The sequence below is a fragment of the Lepus europaeus genome, chromosome X (genome assembly GCF_033115175.1).
Source record: "Lepus europaeus isolate LE1 chromosome X, mLepTim1.pri, whole genome shotgun sequence".
NCBI classification, from domain to species: Eukaryota; Metazoa; Chordata; class Mammalia; order Lagomorpha; family Leporidae; genus Lepus; species Lepus europaeus.
The window spans coordinates 124141384-124166010 of record NC_084850.1 but is presented as its reverse complement, the minus strand read 5'-3'; the positions used below and the strand labels follow the sequence as shown (position 1 = coordinate 124166010).

Sequence of the window (24627 nt, the reverse complement as noted above, 5' to 3'; positions counted from 1 at the left end):
TGATCTTCCGTATATAAAGATAATTGAAAATGAAAAAAAAAACTTGGTGTTAAATTGGAAATTGCATAGAAAATTAATCAATTTTTTAAAAAAATATCATGTAGGATCTCTGTCCTTAATGTGCTGTACATTGTGATTTAATGCTACAACTAGTACTCCAACAGTATTTTTCACTTTGTGTTACTATGTGGAGGCAAACTGTTGAAATCTTTACTTAATATATACTAAACTGATCTTTTGTATATAAAGAGAATTGAAAATGAATCTTGATGTGAATGGAAGGGGAGAGGGAGCAGGAAAGGGGAGGGTTGTGGGTGGGAGGGAAGTTATGGGGGGGGGGAAGCCATTGTAATCCATAAGCTGTACTTTGGAAATTTATATTCATTAAATAAAAGTTAAAAGATTTATTTTATTTATAAAGGAGTTACAGAGAGAGGCAGAGACAGAGGTCTTCCATCTGCTGGTTCACTCCCCAGATGGCCACAATGGCTGGAGCTTTGCTGATCTGAAGCCAGGAGCCAGGAGCTTCTTCCAGGTCTCCCACGTGGGCGCAGGGGCCCAAGGACTTGAGCCATCTCCTACTGCTTTTCCCAGGCCATAGCAGAGAGCTGGATCAGAAGAGGAGCAGCTGAGACTAGAACCGGTGCCCATATGGGATGCCGGCGTTTCAGGCCAGGGCTTTAACTTGCTGCGCCACAGTACTGGCCTCTGCTCCACTTCTGATCCAGCTCTCTGCTGTGGCCTGGGAAAGCAGTGGAAGATGGTCCAAGTCCTTGGGCCCCTGCACCTACATGGGAGACCCAGAGGAAGCTCCTGGCTCCTGGCTTCAGATCGGCTCAGCTCCAGTTGTTGCAACCATCTGGGGAGTGAACCACTGGATGGAGGACCTTTCTCTCTGTCTCTCCCTCTCTCTGTAACTCTACCTCTCAAATAAATGAATACAATCTTTAAAAAACAGGTTCTTAAGATATCAAAGCATAGTAAAAGCAACAAAATTAAAATCAAACTGGAACATACATTGCTATCTAACAGGAAAGACAAACAGAGCATTGAGGATTTCTCTCAACCCAGAGTGGAGCCTAGATGTCTGAGCCAGAGCCTGGCAGGAACATCAAGGTAGGGGTAACTGAAAAGTCCAATGGAAAGGACATGTGACTTCATCCTTGTCTGACAGTCCTAAGCGAAGACCCCAAGTCCTGTTCCCTGCTAGAGTCTGCTTATGCCACTCAGACATAACTTTGAGCCATTCTTACCAGGTCTGAAGTCAGCCATGGTAGGAGGGTTTACACCATACAAATTGGCAAATGCTGTAGATCATGGATTATTCCCCCTTGGAGGGTCAGTGGTTAACATTTGCCAGCATGTCAGTGCACAAGGCCACCATAACCTCTTTGGCTTCATAAGAGATGGGAGCCACATGCTGCCAAAGGGAATGAAGTCGGGGTATAAATGTTGCACATAGGGGTGGTACTTAGGGTTGGAAATGAGCAAGCAACACTGTAGTCCTTCCTAGATATAAAGATCAAAAGTGAAGAGGCCACACACAGTAGACACTGATAGTAGCATATGGTTCTCTGGAAAGTGCCATTCCATGAGGAAGAGGGACATACTTCACCACCACCTCCTGGAAGGCAAGAGACTATATTTGAAACTGCAGGATGACAGTATTGCTGAGCCAGGACCCAACCCCTTCCAGTCAGAAGTACCAAGAAAGAATTTGGAAAACAAAAATGGTAATGACAGTGGACAAGAGGGTGCAACAACATTTTGGGAAGTTGATTATCAAGTTCTGAATGCTTACAAGGAGTAAGAATGAAGAGTGCAGCACATAAGGAAAGGGATCGCTGAACTTCCTTGTAAGCCTAATGGGCATCCTGACTTTTAAAGATGTATGCATAATGTTGATTTTACAAAAACACATTTTCAAAAGAAGGAAATCAATGCAAACTTCTATTGAATGAACTTTAAGACTTAGATTTTTTTTTAAATGGGAGGGATAGGTGTTGTGTTGCAGCAGGTTAAGTCACAACTTGGGATGCCTGTATCCCCTATCAGAGTGCCTGGGATCGAGTTCCACCTCTGCTTCCATTCCAGCTTCCTACTGGATTAAATACTGATGGGTTAAATACTTGGGTCCCCTCTACCCATATGGGAGACCTGGATTGAGTTCCTAGCTCCTGGCTTCAGCCTGGCCCAGCCCTAGCTGTTGAAGGCATATGAGAAGAGAACCACTGGATGGAAGATTCATATTTCTCTCTCTCTCTCTCTCTCTCTCTCTCTCTCTCTATATATATATATATATATATATCCTTTCAAATAAGTAATCTTAAATACTTAGGTTTAAAATCATGATAGCTTCTTGATGCAATGCAACTTCAATAATTTGGAACATACAGAAATGATACATTAATAAATTCAGATGATACAATGTTTTTAATAAATTAAATTTCTCTAATAAAAATTGAGACACTTTATGTCACATTGGGAATTGCAATTATTTCCAATCATACACTATTTTGAAAAGGCAGAATTGCCTTTGCAAGATTATACTGTATTCTAAATAAGGCACAGTAAATAGAAATGCTTTGAAATAACAAACTGTCTAATGAGGGATCCTTGGTTTCAATGCTCTTATTCAATTTGAATTCAATTGAGGAAAATTTGTTTTAAGATATAAATCCCAGGGGAACGCAGATGGCAGTTTTGTAGAACTTTTTGTTAATGATTCAGAGGTGATCAAGATAAATGAATTCAGGAAGCAAGGAAGAAAACAAGTAAAGAAATATGACATAATTACCGAGAAAAAAGCCATTTAGGAAATCTGGAGAGTATTTGCAGAATTGATTTTGCAGTAAGCTTACTTTTTAAAAGTGTAGTGTGTCAGCAATTTCATACTGGAAAACTCGGCAGGATCAAAACCAAGACAAAAAACAGGAATCTGGTTTGTCTCTTAACAAATAAACTTTAAGGTAAAAGAAAACAAGAGAAAGAGAAGGAATGGGGATCTGCAGATTGAAAGACTTAAAAGGCATATGAATCTACTGTCATGTGTGGACTTTAGATTTGAGTTAAAACACGCTATCAATAAATGGTGAAATAACAGGAAATTGAATGCTAGATATCTGATTATCTTAAAGAATTATGGTAAAATGGGTTTTTTAAGATTTTATTTTTATTTATTTGAAAGGCAGAGTAACAGAGAGAGGAGGAGAGACAAAGAGAAATCTTCTGCCCTCTAGGTCACTCCCAAAATGGCTACAATACCCAGGGCTGGACCAGGCTGAAGCAAGGAGCCTGGAACTCCATCTCTGTCTTCCACATGGGTGCAGGGGTCTAAGCACTTGGGCCATCACCTGCTGCCTTCCCAGCTGCATTAACAGGGAGCTTGATTGGAAGCAGAACAGCTAGGGCTCAAACTGGTGCCCATATGGGATGCTAGTGTCACAGGTGGTAGCTTATTTTCTAGACACTTATCTAGAAATACTTGTGGGATGAAATGATAGAAAGCCTGGAAATTTGTTTGAAATCATTTCAGAGGAGAGAGTAGACGGGGCGGACGTGGAGCATGACTGACCTTGGTTTGATGGCTGTTAGGTGTGAAGGACAGATACATGATAGTTCATTATATTATTCTGCTTTTGTGTGTGGTTGAAATTCTCTTATAAATAAAGCTTTCAACAAATATTAGCGTGACTTTTTTAGTTAGTTTGTATGATGGTTTTAATCTTTTGTTTGAGGTTTTTCCAGGCATCCTTTGAGACACGGGTGGGGGCTTGGAGGGAGTAGCTCTCAGGAGCCTCTGAGTTGGGAAGCTCTGGCCTGTGGAGCTGGAGGTTTGGCAGCATCAGAAGTCAAAGCACAACCGTGGCATTGGTGAAGAGACATTCTGGTGGCTCTCAAAGACCTCTGCATCCTGGTGCCCATGCCTTTGTGTAATCCCCTTCCCTTGAAGTGTGTGTGGGAGATGTGGCTTGCTCCTAGCCAGTAGAATATGGAAAAGGTGATAAAGTCACTCTCATAGCTTTGTTACATTATATAAGACTCAATATTGCTAGCAGATGTATTATCTCTCTGTCTCCCTTGGTGGCTTTGGAGAAGCAAGCTGCCATGTTGTGAGAGAGCTACATGGCAAGGCACTGCAGGTGGCATATAGGAGCTGAGGATGGCCTCTGGCTGACAACCAGTAAGAAGATAGACCTTTTGTCTTACAGTCACAAATTCTGACAAGATGAATGATCTTGGAAGTGGATCTGCTTACCAGTCAATTACTAGATGAGAACTAAGTGCTGGGTGACCCTGGGCAGAGGACTCAGCTGAGCCAGGCTCAGACTCTTGACTGACCCACTGAAATGAGATGATACACATGTGTTGTTCCAAACCACTACCTCGGTGGTAATATGTATGTTACCAAAGCAAGGAAAATAAATACAATGGCATTATAGTCTTTGTGCCCATAGATAATTATAAATTTTGAAAAGCACTGCAAGTAATTTCCTGTTTATCCTGAATGGTCAGAGTAAGGCATATCAGATAATTATAATATTATGGTAAAATGCATGATTGTATACTACCCATTGATTACCATGTTTCAAATAATTTAAATATAGTAAATTACACATAACACCAAAAATAATGGTGGGCATTTGCTTGAGGATCATGGATACAAATAATGACCATGGTACAGTATTGTGGGAAATAGCTGATTATGTTAGCTTCCTGGATCTTGTGTTTCCAATTTTTATAAGTTATTTTGTACTTAGAAGTAAATGGAACTGTAAAAAGGGCTCACAGCTCAGATCATACACAAAAATTTAAAAATTAAATGAATCATACCCTAACTGTTAAGAGCTAAAAGTATAAAATTTCTGGAGAAAAAACAGAAAACCTTGGTGACCTTGGGTTTGACAAAAAATTCTTAATTAGCACCCCAAAAGAATCACACTATTAAAAAATGATAAACTGGACTTAATTTAAGACTTTCATTCTTTAAAAAGTAAAAGGTGAGTTATATACAGGAAGAAAATATTTGAAAAATATATATCTGATATAGGATTTATATCTAGAATATAATGATAAACCAAAATTCAATAATCAACCCATTTACATAAAACAAAAAGACACATCACCAAATAAATATATGATGACAAATATGCACATGAAAATATCCTCAATATTGTTAGTCATTAGGGAAATACAAATTAAAACCACAGCAAGATACTACTTCATATTTACTAGAGTAACTAACTTAAAAAAAATTGACTATCCTGAATGCTGGCAAGAATATAGAACAACTGGCACTCTCATATACTGACACTCTCATACACTGCTAGTGGGAATATAAAATGGTACAGTTACTGTAGAAAGCAGTTCAGCAATAATAGATGATTATTCATCTTTGTTTTTAAAGATTTATTTTATTTATTTGAAAGGCAGAGTTACAGAGAGAGAGAGAGATAGAAAAAGAGAGATCTTCCATCTATTGGTTTGCTCCCCAAAATGGCTGGGCCAGGCCAAACTCAGGAGCCAGGAGCTCCCTTGGGTCTCCCATGTGGGTGCAGGGGCCCAAGGACTTGGGCCATCTTCTACTGCTTTCCCAGATGTGTTAGCTGAGAGCTAGGTTGGAAGTGGAGCAGCCAGGTCTCAAACTGGTGCCCACATGGGACATGACATTGCTGGTGTCAGCTTAACTCATTATGCCACAGTGATTATTCATCTTTGATTATGCATATTTTAAGGCATTTAAGCAACACCTTAAAAATACATACAATATGGGGGCCAGTGTTGCCATGCAGCAGGTTAAGCTGCAGCTTAGAACACCAGTAGCCCATATCAGAACATTGGCTCAAGTCTCAGCTACTCTTCTTCTGCTCCAGCTCCCTGCTAATGTACCTGGGAAGGCATCAGAACATGGTCTGGGCCCCTCCCACTAATGTGGGAAACCAGGATGGAATTCCTGGCTCCTGGCTTCAGCCTGGCCCAGCCCTGGCTGTTGCGGCCATTTGGGGAGTGAACCAATGGGTAGAATATCTGTCTGTCTGTCCCTCTGTCGCTCTGCCTTTCAAATAAATAAATAAATCTTTTAAAATTTATTTATAAAGCACACAGGAGGGGTATTCAAAAAAAGTTCATGGAAAATGTGTTATGAAAGAACTGTACACGGATTTCAAATAAATTTTTGCACCAAAATAAACTTATCTTTTCATACCACTTTCCACAATGTTTTTGAAGTACGCTTATATAGCCTGCTTAATTTTTGCATTAACCCTATGAGATAGTGTATTAGTTCATTTTGTGTTGCTGAAACCAAACACCAGATGCTGGGTAACGTATAAAGAAGAGACATTTACCAAGCTCACAGCTCTGGAGGTTCCAGGATCTGGTGCCAGCACTTGCTCAGCTTTGTTGAAGGCCTTCTGGCTACATCAGAACATGGTGGATGACATCATGGTGGGAGCATGTGCCAGAAGGAGTGATCACATGGCAAGACAGGAAGCAGGGGGCTGGGGAGGGGCTGGGCTCTTCCTTTTTAAAACAGCCCATTCTCAAAGGAAATAACTCATTCCTGTGATACACAATGCACTCCTCAAAACCAGCATTGATCCATTCATGAAGGTGGAGCCCCCATGAACTAATCTTCTCCCATTAGGCCCCAAATCCTAAAGGTTCCCTGACTTCTCAACACGTCGCATTGGGTCAAAGCCTCTGGCACAGGAAGCTTTGGAGAACACACTCAAACCACATCCAGACCGTATCCTCATGGTCTCGGAGCAGGGCAAGTGCAGTATGAGTGAAGCTAAGTGGCTTACTCAATGGCATACACCCAATCTGTGATGAAATCTGAGTGCAAACCACGCTACCCCAACCACTCTTCTACCTCGTGGTGCCTTTGAAAAGACTGCATGCTGCTATGGGTTCTTTTAAAAAAGTAGACACTACTACTAAATGCCCAGTAATTATGATAATTAGTGCTGTTTTATGTACATTTATTATGCAAAAAGAGTGGCACAGAAGTTAACCTTTTAAAATCTATTACATATTTATTTTATAAAATGTATAGTTTTATATAAATTTTATGGTTACCTTCTACTTATAGCCAGTGATAACTATTTTCTATAAATTATAGTGATTATGGTTTTTAAGTATATCAGATTTAGGTGCTCAAAAAGTATATTTAAAGAAAAATTATTAAGTAAATTACAACACAGGTGGCACAAATATAAGGCAAAATTCATTAAGGTAACTCTTGAAAACATAAGTCAAATTCTACACACTGTGGGAGAGAATAATATAAATCCCCCCTTTTTTTTTTGAGAAGAAAAATGGAAATGAGAACTGAGTTTCCCTTTAAGAAAAAGGTCAACTTCATTTAAAAGGAATCCATGAAACAATCTCTTGGACTTTCCTTTATGTCAAAACAGAGTAATGATTCTCTCTGCCTCAGAATAGATCCAAACTTCATAAAGGTTCACAGATCCACAGCTGAACTAGCTAAGACCAAAGGTGCCAATTCTGGTTGCTTTTTTGCTCTATTTGATTTTTTCTGTTTTTCAGAAACAAGGTTAAGGAGCTATGAGCAGTCATGAACTCTTTTAGAATTTATGACCCAGCCCTGGTTTGTATAGACCTAAACTTGTGCAACCATAATGTAGGCAATTGTATTAAGTCAGAGAATATGGCTAGTATAGGTGATCGTGAGAAACTTCAGTTATAACTATAAAGGGTCTTCAAAAAGTTCATGGAAATGCATTTTCTAAAAATAAAAATCCAGGGTACATGATTTTCAAAAGTCTTTGGCATTGTAATAAATTTGTCTTTTAATCCTATTTCTCCATGAACTTTTTGAAGTCTCTCCTAGGTTACTGAACAGTATTTCCATTTTGACTTTTTGATAGAATGCTCAAGGCAAAGTTCTCTTAGAAATTACCAAACCCTTCCTAAAAGTAGCCAAACAGCAAGGTTTTTCTAAACCCTTTGAACTTCCCTGGCAAGGCTACAGTGCTCCAACAATTATGATATTTGCATAATCCCCCTGTTAGCGGATCCCATGACTGTCAAAGGTTACTCTTAAGCAGTGGTTCTTTTTTTATTTTTTTATTTTATTTTTTATTTATTCCCCCCCCCCCCAAAAAAGAAACCTTTTATTTAAAGAATACAAACTTCATGTGTTTCGTAAGTGCAGCTTTAGGACTATAGTGATTCTTCCCACCATACCTGCCCTCCTACTCCTCCTCCTCCTCCCTCTCATATTTCCAGACCCATTCTCCACTAAAATCCATTTTCAATTAACTTTATACACAGAAGACCAACTCTATACTAAGTAAAGAGTTCAACAATTTGCACAGTAAAAAAAAAAAAAACTTTCTCAATGGTTGAGAGAGAGGCTGTTCAGTCATTGCATCTTGAAGTTAATTTCACTTTTTTTTTTTTTAGAAACTTAATTAATTTTAACGAAGCACCCAAGAATGATACATCTTTTGGGAGCACTTAGACATAGTTATAATACAACACTTTTAGGAGCTGGCGCTGTGGCGCAGCGGGTTAATGCCCTGGCCTGAAGCACCTGCATCCCATTTGGGCACCAGTTCGATACCTGGCTGCTCCAATTCCAATTCAGCTCTGGGAAAGCAGTAGAAGATGGCCCCAGTTCCTGGGCTCCTGCACGCATGTGGGAGACCCAGAGGAAGCTCCTGGTTCCTGGCTTCGAATCAGCGCAGGTCCAGCCATTGCTGCCAATTGGGGAGTGAACCATCGGATGGAAGACCTCTCTCTCTCTCTCTCTGCCTCTCCTCTCTCTGTGTAATTCTTTCAAATAAATAAATAAATCTTTTAAAAAAAATACAACACTTTGAGGACAGAGGCTCTGCATGGGAAGTTAGTGCACAGTGACTCCCGTTGTTAATTTAACAATTACTACTCTTATGTATGACATCAATGATCTCTCGAGGCTCTTGAAATGAGCTGCCTAGGCTATGGAAGCCTTTTGAACCCACAAACTCTGTCAGTATTTAGACAGGGCCATAAGCAAAATGGAAGTCCTCTCCTCCCTTCAGAGAAAAGTACCTCCTTCTTTGATGACCATAAGCAGTGGTTCTTTAAGTGTGTTCCCAGGACCAGCAGCAGTAGCAGTAGCAACATCAGCTAGAAACTTACGGGAGATGCAAATTCTTGAGCCCCACCCTAGACCCACTGAATCAGAAGCTGTGTGAGTTGGGCCCTGCAGTGTGTTTCTGCAAGGCCTCCAGGGAATTATAATTTTAGGCACACTGATGAGTGAGGACCACTGCTCTCAGAGTTAGGTCTAAGACTGTTTCATACCTTCTAGATAATCAAAGAACTAAGTTCTTATTCCCTGGCTAGGAGCTAATCAACATCCCAAAATTCTCTTCTTCTTCTTTTTTTTTTTTTTTTTTTTTTTTTTTGACAGGCAGAGTGGATAGTGAGAGAGAGACAGAGAGGAAGGTCTTCCTTTTTGCCATTGGTTCACCCTCCAATGGCCGCTGCGGCTGGCGTACCATGCCGATCCGAAGCCAGGAGCCAGGTGCTTCTCCTGGTCTCCCATGGGGTGCAGGGCCCAAGGACTTGGGCCATCCTCCACTGCCTTCCCGGGCCATAGCAGAGAGCTGGCCTGGAAGAGGGGCAACCGGGATAGAATCCGGCGCCCCAACTGGGACTAGAACCCAGTGTGCAGGCGCTGCAAGGCGGAGGATTAGCCTGTTAAGCCACGGCGCCAGTCAACATCCCAAAATTCTCTTCTAAGACACTGCAATGTCATCACCTGAGAGAAGAGCGAACTTTCTCCTCTAAAGATCAAGCTCTATCTCCCCCTCCCCTGGCAATTCCACAACCTATTTCAAAATATACCACCACTTACTCTGACTTCATTCTTAGGGCTTAAACTGCTTGGTGGTTACATGAGGTATAGATGCCTAATGTCACCCATTTAACTTGAAGCCAGCTCAATGCATCAGAAAAATCTCTGCTTCTATTTCCAGAAGACAAGCTCCTTCTCTTGTCCCAAACTTCCATTCACTCACGAAGTGTTTCCTGAGCACACAGTATGTGACCAGTGCTTCTCTGGGTACTGGTGAAACAGCAGTGAGCCTGGCAGATAGTGCCACCACAGAAAGTCACAGCTACTGTCTGTCTTGTTCATGCTCTTTCCACCCTCCGGCTCAAGCTTCGCCCCATGGTCTGCTGTGGACCCTGTTTCACATGGCAGCCCAATGTGGTGGACAAAGCCAGGGGTTGAGGTTGCTAAACTTGTGGTTTAGTCCTAGATCTACCCAGTCAGCTAGGATATTTAACATGCTACTCCTTGGTTCACTAGTTATTTGCATTATCCCATAGATTCATTTCAGTTTGGGCTGTTGGGGTTTTTTTGCAATGGCAAGTGGAAACCATTGAGTTATACCATTAAGTGGCTCAAAGCTGAACTACCAGCTAGTCCTTTTTTACTCCCCAGTCACCTGGAACCACACTCATGTACTCCTACACAGCTCACTCTCTTTGTGCTTTCACTCTTCCTGTTCCTGTTCCTCAGGATACCTATCCATGTTTCTGCCACACTTTCCAAATCTTGTTTGTGCCCCAAAGTATTCGGTCTCTAATGTTCTCTCCTTCAAGTTTTGCCTGACCACCCGAGGCCAAATGAATCTGCCCGTCTCTAAACTGTCTGTTATCGTCTCTGTTACAGGATTTAACACCACAGCACATGCATGCATTCATGCTACTTGTCAATTTTACTTCATATCAAGCTGTCTTGTCTCTTCAATTATTGTGAAAGATATGTGAAACAGAGATGATATCTTACAATCCTTTTAAATCTCTTCCCTATCTGTCCTCTGGTATATGCTAAAGAAATGAACAACAGAACAGAACCCAGATGTTTAAGGTGTACTTGAGGGGCAGGCGTTTGGCAAAGTGGTTAAGTCACTGCTTGGGTCACCGGCATCCCACACTGAGTGCATGGTTGGAGTCCTAGCTTCTCTGCTTTAGATCCAATGTCCTACTACTGTGCATCCTGGGAAGCAACAGATAATGCTCCCTGCCACCCACATGGGAGACCCAAATGGAGTTCTGGGTTTCTGGCTTTGGCTTGGCCAAACCCTGACTGTTTCAGACATTTGAAGAGTGAACCAGCACATGGAAGATGTAAGATGTCTTCCTGTCTATCTCTGTCTGTCTTCATTTCAAATACAATGAAAATATAAATTTTTTAAAGATGTACTTGAAACTTTTATAAAATGCAGACTTTTAAGGGTAGTAATAATTATAGTAGCTTAGGTTCATACAAGTCTTCATAGTTTAGAAGTGCTTAAGTACTTTTCGCCAAATCTAGTTGTCAGAAAAACTTTGTGAAGCAGGTATCATTATCCTTGTTTGGCACGTGAGGAAACAGATTCAGACGTTTCTTATGACTTGCCCGAGGCCGTAGAACTAGCAAATGGCAGAGCTGGGGCTCACACTGCCACATTCCACCCCGTCTTTTACCTGACTACTTTGGCTGGTCGAATTTATCACTGTTAGTATTTACCTGTCTTGTACCATGCCCTAATTTCTAAATTCAACCCTCTGATTGAAAGCAAGTACTGTTCAAACAGTGATGGGCTTTTCTGATATTTTAAATGTCAAGGCATGGCCCACTTGGGGAACAAGAAGTACAGCCTCACCTGGTGTTCCTAAGCGAGCCTGAGCAATGGTCAGTTTTTCATGGGGTGCTTGGCACTGGCAACTGGTTTCATCTGCAAATGGGGCAGGTGCAGTCAGGGTCTAGAAGGGAAAAAGAGAAAGGAAATGTAGTCTGACAAACTTGCCTTTAGCACTAGCTTCCCCTGGGGGTTTATTTTTGTTGGCTACATGGGTATGATTAAGAAGTAGAATATATCTGCTGAGTCTTCCAGAGAAATATTGGATTGTTAAAAATAAAGAAAAGGCATCGTCACTGAAATCTTTTCTTTTCCTGTCTTTTAACTGATGCTTCAGAAATAAGAAGAGCTCTTCAGTGTCTACCACATGCAAGGTACCAGCGGAGGCATTCAGGATACATCGTGTCTTTCAGGCCCCGTAACCCCCTACGATGGATAGATAGTATAGGATAATACTAGCCCTGTTTCACAGCAGAGGACACTGAGGTTCAGCGGGACTCAGAAATATGCCAAGTCATGGCCTCAGAAAGTCACGATGCCCAGCTTTGAGCATTTCACAACCAACAGGGCAGTCTCCAAGCATTTAGACTCACCCACACCCGGGGTAGTCGGCTGGAAGCAACGGCACAGTCAGAAGGGCGGCACCACGTTTCCTGTATTCCACACACAGCAGCCTGGCCAATCACCAGCTCTGACATCTCTTCAGCGCAAAGGCCAGGGCCGTTATCTGTGCCCTGGGAGGGCCTAAAGGCACAGCAGTTCTGGCCCGCTGCAGATAACCGCCCCTGTGGTAGCTTTACCAGCCACCAACGGCTGGAGGCCCCGCCCCAGGCTGCTTGGGCTGGGGCTCTAGGGAACGCTGTGAGAAAGATGTAGTCACTTGGAAGCCTGCCCAGGAAGTGGCCCTGCGTTTTTCAGTCAGCCTCTTAAAATGAAAACCTCACTCTCTCCAGACAGAGGAAGACAAAGCAAGTGGTGTTTTTGTAAACAGGGCAAATGCAATCCAGAGTTGGCCATTTGTAGTCCTTGAACTGTGTCATTACCACAGTCACCACTACATCATCTTAGGTATTTTTAAAGCTAACGTTGACTAGTCACTGTAAACATTACTCAGAGTGCTGTGTGAATTGTTTCTTGCAGATGGAGACAGGTGTTCCCTAACTTGCAAGCACTTGACTGAGGAATGATCCCTGCATTTGAACAGGGGCTGTGACCCACTTCTGCCATTCATTTATTCATGCACTTTTTCATTCACATGTATGTCAGGCACTATCTTAGAACTTGGGGATAGAAATAGGGACAAAACCAGTCCCTACCCTTGAGAAGCCCCCGTTTTCTGCACTGACAAGGATCAATCCCTGTCCCTGCCCCAGCTGCGGCCCCTCTCCCTAAGGCAGAATCTTCTACCCAGGAAGCTGGAGTCCTGCCCCAGTGCTGTCCGGAGACCTCCCAGTTGCTGGGACTTTTTTTTTTTTAACCCCAACAGCCTCTCCTTCAGGGCTCTGAAAGCAAAGCGGGATGCGGGAAAAGGATGAAGGAAACTTGAATCCATTATTGGTTCTTTTTTGGACACATAAAGGTGACCTAGTGGGCTATGGTGGGCCAGAGCAGCATTCATAATGTGACAAAGAAGTGCAGTGACAAGAGCAGAAACTCTGTAGCCACAAAACTGGGGTTTAAATCCCCTTTCCAACACTTGCTGGCTGTGTATTCCAATTTGGCTCCAGTGGTTGAAAGGAACTAACATTAAAGTTAGTTCAAGGGATAAAGGATTTATTTTAAGGCTACCCTGGCACAGAAACTGCAGAAATGAAGGCAAGGGGCAGAGCGTGGCCCCAGAACCCAGAGTGCTCTGCACCAACCTGGCTACTCTCTGCTACTGATTCTTTGTCTCTCCCTCCTGCGACTACATCCTTCTGCAGCATTTAAGACTCTGCTTAGCTTCCCCTCCCCCATACATTTGGCTTGAATATGTCCCCCCCCCCCCCCAGCCTCCTTGGCCTCCCTTCATTTCCCTTATCTTTCAGCCCTAGCTCATGCTTCTACTAACTTACTGTTTCTTTCATGGTTGCCAATTCAGATTCCTGAGAGAGAGTCTGCTTGGCCATGTTCATCTTCTCAAGTTGGGCCACAACCAGGATGGCCTGGCATTGGATCAGGTCCCCATCCTGGTGCCTAACAGGTTTCACAAGGGATGTCATGAGTGTCCATCATTGCCTCTTGAGCAGGAGCTACGGTTAGGGCAAGAAATGTATTTGACTTCTTGTGCTCTTAAAAGCAAGTTACTTAACTTACTTGAACCTCAGCTTCATCTGTAAAATGGGTAACTATTTTACAGGGTTGTTGTGAAAAACAGAGATAATATGGATGTACCTGGTGCTCAATAAAATGTAAATGTAGCTATTAGTATTATTATAATCATTATATTATATAATATTATATATAGGTAATATATTAATATAATATATAATGTTATCTAATAATAATGTAGTTTTCCACAGGAACAAGAAAATTCACTTACTAAAGAATGAATGCGCTTTAAGTACACAACCCAAATGGGGTAAATTGGTTGGAAAACGGAATTAGCTTATATTAATGATTCATGGCTTTTTAATATAGATGGACAGTGAATCTTTTTAATGTAATCTAAAATAAATTACTGTTTGGAGACCTTTTATGTGCTAGTCCCAAAACTGACTGAAAAGATAAGGTGTTGCCATTTTCCAAGAAAGGTATATTCTAGAGGATGTGAAGTCTGATAGTTAAAATGGAAACAGAGATATTTGCAATGAAACAGTAGTTTCTCAAAGGTGAAGAAAAGGTTTACATGAATTATGCATTTTATTCTTAATTATTGTGGCCTAAAAGTAAGAAGAAAAGGGAGGACATGAGAAATGGAAGGCAGAGAAAAGTCCTAAGTGTGCAAGTGTACTTGCGTGTGTACTCGTGCATATGGGAGCATCTTCAATAGCACTTGACTTGGATAAGGGGTATTTCTTGTCAGTACAAGGCACTGGACTTGGAATGGGGAGAATGCAGAAGTAAATAAGGCACAGTCTCGTTCCCTGAACATTGTCTTCCAAAGCAAGGCAGAATATTCTAAGTTGAAAGTCAACTTTCAACTTTTTCAGGAAGACCTGGTTAAGACCCAGCTACCAATAATGACCTGAGGCAGTATTTCCTCAGTCCAGGTGCCTCCAGATTACAATAAAAAAAACTCCTACGCTGAGCCAGAACAAACAATTTTATTTATAAGACATTTTTTGCTGTGCCCCATCCACATAAGAGGGGGGACCAACCTCCAGACATTTGGGAGTAAGAGAGCCAGAAGTTCCTGGCAGTGGCATGGACTGGACCAACCTGGCATCCCACTATCAAGCTACTTGCAGGGGACCAAGGTCCAGACAGTCCTTACCATTTGCAAAAGCCAGGATGCTTCCAGGGATCTTCTGGTCTAGGCCCAGTAACAGAACATGATAGCAAAATCTGTGAGTGCCTACTTAGTGCCATGTATCCATGTATATGCTAAGCACTTTAAGTGTATTTGCTCATTTCCACTCTGTGAAGTAGGTACTATTTCCACTGAATGGTGCAGGACCTGTCTTCCAACAGTGACACCAAGTGACAGCAAGAAACAACAGTAATGGCAAGTCCCTTGACTCAGTTAACATTGTGGCTCCTTCTGAACTGAGCAAACTCCCTGGATTCTACGACAATTAGAATGGAGAGACCTCGAAAAGGAGATGCAGCTCTTCCTGATCACTGGAGAAGGGGGACCCTAGATAATTAATTGTAGAAAAAAAAGGCGCATGATCATATGTTACCCAGTCTTCGTGAAGCAGGTTAAATGACTCCCAGGTAGTTACTGGCAAGCCTCAGCTTAGATCCTAACAACACAGGTCACATCCTTTGTGTTTATTAATACATGCCAGAGGTTTAATATGATGCTACACATTTGGAAGGTGAATAAATGTAGGAGAGGAATAATAGATGAAGGAACAGAAATGGCTCTGGGGCAGCAATCTTCTGGAGTGAAGGGTACACCTTTTAGAATGGGAGAAAATATTAGTTTGGAAAGCATGTTCAATTTCTTTAAAGATTATTTATTTGAAAGAGTTACAGAGAGGGAGAGAGAGAGAGAGACAGAGAAACAGAGAGAAAGAGAGCAGACAGACGGAGATCTTCCGTCCACTGGCCCACTCCCCAAATGGCCAGGAGCTCCTTCTGGGTCTCCCACATGGAGGCAGGAGCCCAAGCACTTAGGTCATCTGTTGCTGCTTTCTCAAGCACAATAGCAGGGGGCTGGATATGAAGTGGAGCAGCCATGACATGCAGCGGAGCCCATATGAGACGACGGCATCACAGGCTGTGGCTTAACCCAGTATGCCACAACGTGGGCCCCGGTGTGTTAAAATTTGAATAATGTCCTATTTTGACAAAAGTTCTACTCTTTTCAACTTGTAAATCACAGAAACTAAGCCTCTGGACTGGGAGAAGTCACCAGAGGCTATACTGTGACCCCCTTGGGAGCCACATTCCAAATTTGGGGTTAGGGAGGCATATGAGATTTTATATTTGCAAAAAGGAATAGGTATTTTAAATGGTTAAGAAGCCCTGTTCAGGCCGGCGCCGTGGCTCACTAGGCTAATCCTCCACCTGTGGCGCCGGCACCCCAGGTTCTAGTCCTGGTTGGGGCGCCGGATTCTGTCCATGGTTGCCCCTCTTCCAGGCCAGCTCTCTGCTGTGGCCCAGGAGTGCAGAGGAGGATGGCCCAAGTGCTTGGGCCCTGCACCCGCATGGGAGACCAGGAGAAGCACCTGGCTCCTGGCTTTGGATCGGCGTAGCGCGCCGACCACAGCGGCCACTTGGGGGGTGAACCAACAGAAAAAGGAAGACCTTTCTCTCTGTCTCTCTCTATCACTGTCCACTCTGCCTGTCCAAAAAAGAGAAAAAAAGAAAAAAAAAAGAAGCCCTGTCCAAGTATCCTGTAGCTTGTGTGTGCCAGTGGCCTTGCCAGACCACGGTCATAGAGCTAGGCCACAATAAGACTTCTTTTTACCTAATTTAGGATTAAATAACACCCAGGAACTGCCTGTGTTTACCTTTCCTGTTTGTCACACAAGTTCTCATCATGTAAATTGTACCATAGTACCATACCAAGGCCATAGTCCTATCAAGCTTTTTAAAGGGGAAGACATGATATGTTGTGTATTTCATTGCGGAATCTTTTCAATTAGACATCATCAAATATTTACCTAAAAACTATTAGGTACTGCATAAAATATACAATACAAATATTACTTCAGTGCAAAAAATGGTTGATAGAACCCGTACTTGTGCAATGTGCATCACTGATGACTGGACCAATCAGACAACAGGCTGATAAACCAGTCAGAACTTAGCATAGGACTACTGATGGTGAAGGTCAACTGCAGAGTTGCTTGTTGAAGCTAAGCCATTCTTTAACTACAGTGGTTCAATTCAATCAGACAGATCTGAGTTCAAATCCTAGCTCTATTATTTAATATACCCATTTGACTTTTTAAAATTTGACTTTTAGAAAACTGCTGGTTCTTAACTTCTGTAACCTTCAGTATTCTCACCTATGAAAGGGGGCTAATAAAGAGATCTACCTCAGAAAGCTGTTTTAAAAATTAAATGAAATAATGTATGAATGATAAATACCATTTTGCCTCACCATAATCTAATCTCTTCCTCTCCATCTCCATTCTTCTCTGTATGGCTTCCCACATGGACTGCAGCACTGGGCTCCCTTGCTCTCCTGCTGCCAGCTGGATTGGGTCCATGAAAAGCATGGTGGGCAGCACAAGAAGGGACTCAGGGCGTTATCTCCTTGGCTTCCTCTCTGCTAAGAAGCAGTGTTTTTGTCCTTTGACTAGAATTCATGGTTCCTGTGAGAGGTCTCTCTTTATATAGCTCTCTGTGAGGTTATGTTAACCACACATACCCCTTGCCCTGAAAGCCTAGGGGCATGGCAACCCCAGTGTTTCTAGGCCTGTTCCTTGGGGTTTCCTGAAACCCTGCGCATACTTTTGTAAATAGTCCCTTTATTAATCTCTCTTCAAGTTTCCTCTTTATAGTGATCTGTCTATGTCAGTGATCTGTGAGAAGGCCTTGCTTATACAGCATCTATGTCCAGCAGTATAATGCCAGAGTCAACAAACATGAGCTAGCCAATGTTGATGAGACATGTTAGAAGCACAGAGATCAATTGAAAAGTGAATTGCCCCTAGTCACAAAGTTTATAACCACCTCCAGAATGTCTTCCAGTAGCCAAGAATTTTACAAGCACAGAACAATTTAATCAGGATATGCAAAAGAGGTAAGAACAGGGCTCCAGAGTCCATTTCCCCCAAACAGGCATCCTGCCTCAGGAGTCAGCAGGTGTAGAACTACAGATTCAGAATTACAAAAAGATATCGCAAAATCTCATCTTCCTGTTTCCGTTTGAATTTACGTGTCTCTGGGGCCAGTGCTACAGTGGGCTAAGCCTTTGTCTGCAGCACCGGCATCCCATATGGGTGCCAGTTCGTGTCTCAGCTGCTCCTCTTCCCATATTTTATGAAAGCTTGATTTAATTTGGAGTTTAAATATTTAATTCTGTTTTAAAATAGAGAGGAAAGAAGAATAAAAAAGATCTTACAGTTGACCATAGGTCTACCACAGGTAAATTCCTAGATTCTTGGACTGTGTCATTGATTGTGTACAATCTCACATTAGGCAGCTGGAGCAAAGGCCTCACCAACAGATGTCACTGAAGTGGAGCAAAAAGAGGCCCAGTACATGGTTCAATGCCAAGAAATATCCATTTTTCATTTAGTTAAGTAAGGTGTGCACACATTATGAAGTGACAGTAAGACAGTAAAACAGTAAGACAGACATGTACTAACAGGAAATGATTTCTAACACATTTTGTTGAGTGCAAAAAGCAAGTCAGAAAACAATATGTATAGTATGATACCATTTATGAGGAGGGGAAAGAGAGAGAAAGGTAATTGCATGGAAATAGTTTAGAACTGTGCTAATACAGTAGCCATTAGTCACCTGTAGCTATTTATATTCAAATCACAGTTGATTTACATTAAATTAAAAAGAGTGTCTCAGTCCTACTAGCCGCATTGCAAGTGCTCAATAACCCTGTGTGGGTACTATACTGGACACAGCAAATTAAGAATACTCCTGTCATCACAGTAAGTTCCACCATTGGCCTAGAAGGATACACATTAAGGTTGTCTCTGGGGAAGAAGGTAGCATTCTGGAGAGACAATGAGAGAATGCTTTCATTGTTTATTCCACATACGTTGGTTATTTTACCTTATTTTTATAATGGGAACACATACATGAAATATACATAATGGAAAAGTAAATTTAAAGAAATATCTCCTGTGAATTTAGAGATGTAGGTTCAGATGTCACACATGTAGAAGAATGGGAGTCGTTATAGAAAAGGGGGGATATTTTGAAAAATGACAACTATTATCTATAAATTGTTAAATTATGATTCCCAAGTACATGGAATATTAAAAACTCATTTGAAGGACAGGCATTTGGCTTAGTGATTAAGACACTGATTAAGATGCCTATATCCAGGGCTGACACTGTGACATAGTAGGCTAAGCCTCCACCTGCGGTGCTGGCATCCCATATGGGCACCTGTTTATGTCCTGGTTGTTCCTCTTCTGATCCAGCCCTCTGCTTATGGCTGGGAAAACAATAGAAGATGGCCTAAGTGCTTGGGCCCCAGTACCCACGTGAGAAACCCAGAGGAAACTCCTGGCTCCTGGCTTCAATCTGCACAGCTCCAGCCCTTGCAGCAGATGGACGACCTTTCTGTCTGTCCCTCTCTGTCTGTAACTACCTCTCAAATAAATAAATAAAATCTTTAAAAGAAAAAAGAGACCTACATCCCATATCAGAGTACCTCAGTTCGATACTGGTTACAGCTCCCGACTCCAGCATTCTTGGTAATGCAGACCCTGGGAGGCAGCTGTGATGGCCCAAGTTATTGGGTTCTTGCCACCCATATGTGAGACGTGGATTGAGTTTCTAGCCCCATATTTCTGTTCCCAACTAGGGCAATTAAAGGCATTTATTTATAAATAAATAAAGCTTTAAAATTCATTTGAGCAGGGCCAGCACTGTGGCGTAACAGGTAAAGCCGCCACCTGCAGTGCCAGCATCACATATGGGCTCCGGTTCAAGTCCTGGCTACTCTACTTCCGATCCAGCTCTCTGCTATAGCCTGGGAAAGCAGTACAGGATGGCCCAAGTTCTTGAGCCCCTGCACCCACGTGGTAGACCTGGAAAAAGCTCCTGGCTCCTGGCTCCTGGCTTCGGATCAGTGCAGCTCCGGCTGTTGTGGCCAATTGGATAGTGAACCATCAGGTCGAAGACCTCTCTTTCTCTCTCTCTCTCTCTCTCTCTACTTCTCTACCTCTCTACCTCTCCTTCTCTATCTGTGGAACTCCGACTTTCAAATAAATAAATATTTTTAAAAAAACTCATTTGAGCTTTTTAAAATATTTTATTTTATTTATTTGACAGAGTTACAATGAGAGAGAGAGACAGAGAGACAGAGAGACAGAGATGCAAAGAGAAAGGTCTTCCTTCCGTTGGTTCACTCCCCAAGTGGCCGCAACGGCCAGAGCTGCGCCGATCTGAAGCCAGGAGCCAGGTGCTTCCTCCAGGTCTCCCATGTGGGTGCAGGGGCCCAAAGACTTGGGCCATCCTCCACTGCTTTCCCAGGCCACAGCAAAGAGCTGGACTGGAAGAGGAGCAACCGGGACTAGAACCAGCGCCCACATGGGATGCTGGTGCTGCAAGGGGAGGATTAATCTAGTGTGCCACAGCACCGGCCCCTCATTTGAGCTTTTAAAAATTAAATTGCTTTCATATTATCTACACATTACTCATTTTTAATAGAAGTTTTTTAGTGTTTGTACCTTATTATTTGACAGGCAGAGAGACAAAGACAGAGAGTTCCCATCTGCTGGTTCACTCCCTAAATGCTTGCAATAGGTGAGTCTGGGCCAGAGCTGAAGCCAGAAGCTGGGAGTCAAGAGCCAGAGCCAGGAATAGAATCCAGGTATTCCAATGGGAGATGCAGGCCTTTTAACTGGCATCTTTTCTTTTATAAATGATTTGTTTTATTCATTTGAAAGGCAGAGTTAGAGAGAGAAAGAGATCATCCATCTGCTGATTCACTCCCCAAATAGCCACAATGGCCAGGGCTGGGCCAGGCTGAAGCCAGGAGCCAGGAGCCTGGAACTCCATCTGGGTCTCCCACACGGCTGGCAGGGACCCAAGCACTTGGGCCATCTTATGCTCCCCTCCAGGCACATTAGCAGGGAGCTGCATCTGCAGTGGAGCAACCAGCACTCAAACCAGTACCCACATGGAATGCTGGTATCACAGGTGGCAGCTTATGCAGTGTGCCACAATGCTGGCCCCTTAACTGGTGTCTTAACTGATAGGCCAAATGCTTGACCCTGTGCATTGTGCATTTTTCCAACATACACTACTTGAATGCTTACTGTGTGCCAGGCATTGTTCTAGCTTCTGAGGCTGCATAAGTGGGCACAACAGACCAAAAACATCTGTGCTCATAACATAATAATAATAGACAGCAACAGAAAACACAAAAGATGTTTTATGTCAAAAAGCGATTAAGTGCCATAGAAAAAAATTAGGCTAGAAGGGGGACTAGAGAGTGTAGGTGGTATAACTATAAGTAGCACAGTCAAGGGAGTCAATAGATGTGTAAATATATAAAGGATCAGTCAAGCTCCATGGAGAAAGCTCTGGAGAAAAAACACTGCAGGCAGAGAAAAGAGCAAGTGCAAAGGCCAGGAGCACATCTGGCTTCTTCCAGGAATAACTAGAAGGCCAGTGTGCCTGGAGAAAGTGAGAAAAAAAGTAGTAGGAGATGTAGCCAGAGAAATGAGACAGGAAGGGAGAGGATGGGAGGCGCCCAGTGTGGGGGGCTTTGAGAATGACTGACTTTACTGCAGGGAATTGGGAGCCGTTAGATGGTTTGAGCAAGGCATGATATGATATGACTTAGCTTTAATAAGACCCCCTGCTGATATGTTAACAATAAACAATAAGAGGTCAAAGGTAGAGTCCAAAAAATAACTGAGGCATCTGGCGTAATAATCAGGCAAAATAAGATAGAGGCTGGAGCGAGGGCAGTAGTAATGCAGGTGGTGAGAAGTGGTCAGATTCTGGCCACTTCTTTTGATTCTGGCCACTTTTTATGATTTTACATAAAAAACTTGGAATAGATTAGATGTACAGTGTGAGAGGAGTACAGGTAATTCCAAAGATATCTGCCTGAAGAACTGGGAAGACAGCATTGCCATGCTGTAGGACAGGAAGACACAGGAAAAGGTCCACGTGGGAGGGACATCACCAACACCAAAGATTCCATTCTCCAGCATTTGGTTTGGCATGCCTCCTAGATTTGCAAGTGGAGATGTCATGGAGAGAGTTCTATATGCAACTCTGGAGTTTGGAAAAGAGGACTAAGCTAGGGATAGAGGTATAGAAGCCAACAGAATTGAAGTGATATTTAGGGGCTGGCACTGTGGCATAGTGGGTAAAGCCACCTCCTGCAGTGCCAGCATCTAATATGGGCACCAGTTCGAGACCTGGCTGCTCCACTTCCAATTCAGCTCTCTGCTATGGCCTGGGAATGCAGTAGAAGATGGCCCAACTGCTTGGACCCTTGCACCCACATGGGAAGACCCAGAAGAAGCTCCTAGCTCTTGGCTTCAGATTGGCACAGCTCTGGCCATTGTGGCCAACTGGGGAGTGAACCATCGGATGAAAGACCTCTCTCTCTCTCTGCCTCTCCTTCTCTTTGTGTGTAACTCTGACTTCCAAGTAAATAAATACATCTTTAAAAAAAGAAATGATATTTAAAGCCATTGGGCTTTTATTTATTACTAATTATACACTCATTCAGCTATGGGCATCAATGCAGACAGAAGAGAGGTCTACTACTGTCAGATAAGGAGATATTCAAACAAAGACGCATTCTAAACTCAACAAGACAATACATTTACCAATGATTCACAATGTTTTCTTATCATTATCCTATTATGTATTATAGAACACTTGGAAACACTGAGTTGAAAGACAAAAGTCACCAACAATTACACTTCCCAGAGACAACCATTGCTAACTCTAGATTTCATTGCAGGCTTTCAGATATGTCATATATACACCTTGGCAGCTTGAGACTCTTATTGCCATAGGTGGTTTTTTGTTTGTTTGTTTTGTTTGTTTTTTTTTTTTTTTTTGACAGGCAGAGTGGACAGTGAGAGAGAGAGAGACAGAGAGAAAGGTCTTCCTTTTTGCCATTGGTTCACCCTCCAATGGCCACTGCAGCCGGCACATCTTGCTGATCTGAAGCCAGGAGCCAGGCGCTTCTCCTGGTCTCCCATGCGGGTGCAGGGCCCAAGGACTTGGGCCATCCTCCACTGGCTTCCTGGGCCATAGCAGAGAGCTGGCCTGGAAGAGGGGCAACCGGGATAGAATCAGGCGCCCCAACCAGGACTAGAACCCAGTGTGCAGGCGCCACAAGGCGGAGGATTAGCCTGTTAAGCCACGGCGCCGGCCGCCATAGGTTGTTTTATTTTGCTCAATCTCATGATTATTTTATCATGCCATTAAAGAATATTCTACCTCAGTAATTATAATAGCTGTAAAACATTCCACTGGTTAGAAAAATCAAATGGGACCAGCACTGTGGTGGTGTGAGTTAAGCCATGGTTTGTGACACTGGAACAAGAGCGCTGGTTTAAGTCCCAGCGGCTGCACTTCCAATCCACTCCCTGCTAATGCACCTGGGAACGCAGTGGGAGACAGCCTAAATACTTGGGCCCCTGCCTCAAAAGTGGGAGACCAGGACAGAGGTCCTGGCTACAGGCTACAGGCTACAGGCTTCAGCCTGGCCCAGCCTTGGCTGTTGCAACCATTTGGGGAGTGAACCAGCAAATGGAAGATCTCTTTCTCACCCTGTCTATCCCTCTCTTTCTGTCATTCTGCCTCTCAAATAAGCACATCTTTTTTTAAAAGAAAAATCATAATTTAAATATTTCTGTAATGTTGAATATTTATTTATTACTAATACAAATAGTACTCAAACATAATTTTGAACCTCTGATTATTTCTAGTACTCAAACATAATTTTGAACCTCTGATTATTTCCTTATAATAGATTCCTAGAAGCTGAGTTAGTTAGATCAGGGGTATAAACATTCTAAAAATAAATATTTGAAGAACATTTTAACATGGATTGGTAAATTACTCTCCACAAAAGCTGTATCATTTACACTCACATTACAATGTATGAAAGCACCTATCTTGCTGCCATCTCACCGGCACTGAGTATTATCTTTGTCAATTTTATAGACCAAAAAATGGCATCATGCTGCTTCTATTTGCATTATTTTGATTAAAAGAAAGATTGAACATTTTTCACATGTTTATTAGCCATTTGTATTTTCTCCTGAGAATATCTATCCTTTGCCCATTTTCTCTATTGTTGAGAAGTATTTTGAAGTTGGTTAAATGCAAAATAGTAGCACAGTTAAAAATTAACTTCAGTGTCTTTTAGAAATCACATTTTCCAACTTTATTTAAAGTTCTCTCATAAGAACTCCATTTATAGAAATGTATTTGAAAGGCAGAGGGGCCGGCGCCGTGGCTCACTTGGTTAATCCTCCGCCTGTGGCGCCAGCAGTATCCCATATGGGCACTGGGTTCTAGTCCTGGCTGCTTCTCTTCCAGTCCAGCTCTCTGCTGTGGCCCGGGAGGACAGTGGAGGATGGCCCAAGTGCTTGGGCCCCTGCACCCACGTGGGAGACCAGGAAGAAGCACCTGGCTCCTGGCTTCGGATTGGCGCAGCGCCGGCTGTAGCGGCCATTTTGGGAGTGAATCAAAGGAATGAAGACCT

The 24627-nt window shown here is 42.7% G+C and overlaps 1 protein-coding gene across 4 annotated transcripts in view; it reads right to left on the bottom strand.

Moving 5' to 3' along the window:
• The window catches only part of PCYT1B (phosphate cytidylyltransferase 1B, choline), a 96778-nt gene that overhangs the window by 54975 nt on the left and 17176 nt on the right, over nucleotides 1-24627 (bottom strand). For 2 of the 4 annotated variants that reach the window (XM_062183959.1, XM_062183956.1), the window contains exons 2-3: nucleotides 13700-13876; nucleotides 11670-11769 (exon numbers count right to left, since the gene is read on the bottom strand). In XM_062183959.1, the coding sequence (XP_062039943.1) occupies nucleotides 11670-11769; nucleotides 13700-13846 (247 nt within the window). In that variant the 5' untranslated portion in view covers nucleotides 13847-13876. Of the gene's footprint in view, nucleotides 1-11669; nucleotides 11770-12238; nucleotides 12456-13699; nucleotides 13877-24627 lie in introns of those variants that run through there. The other 2 variants (XM_062183958.1, XM_062183957.1) reach the window with 2 other exon arrangements.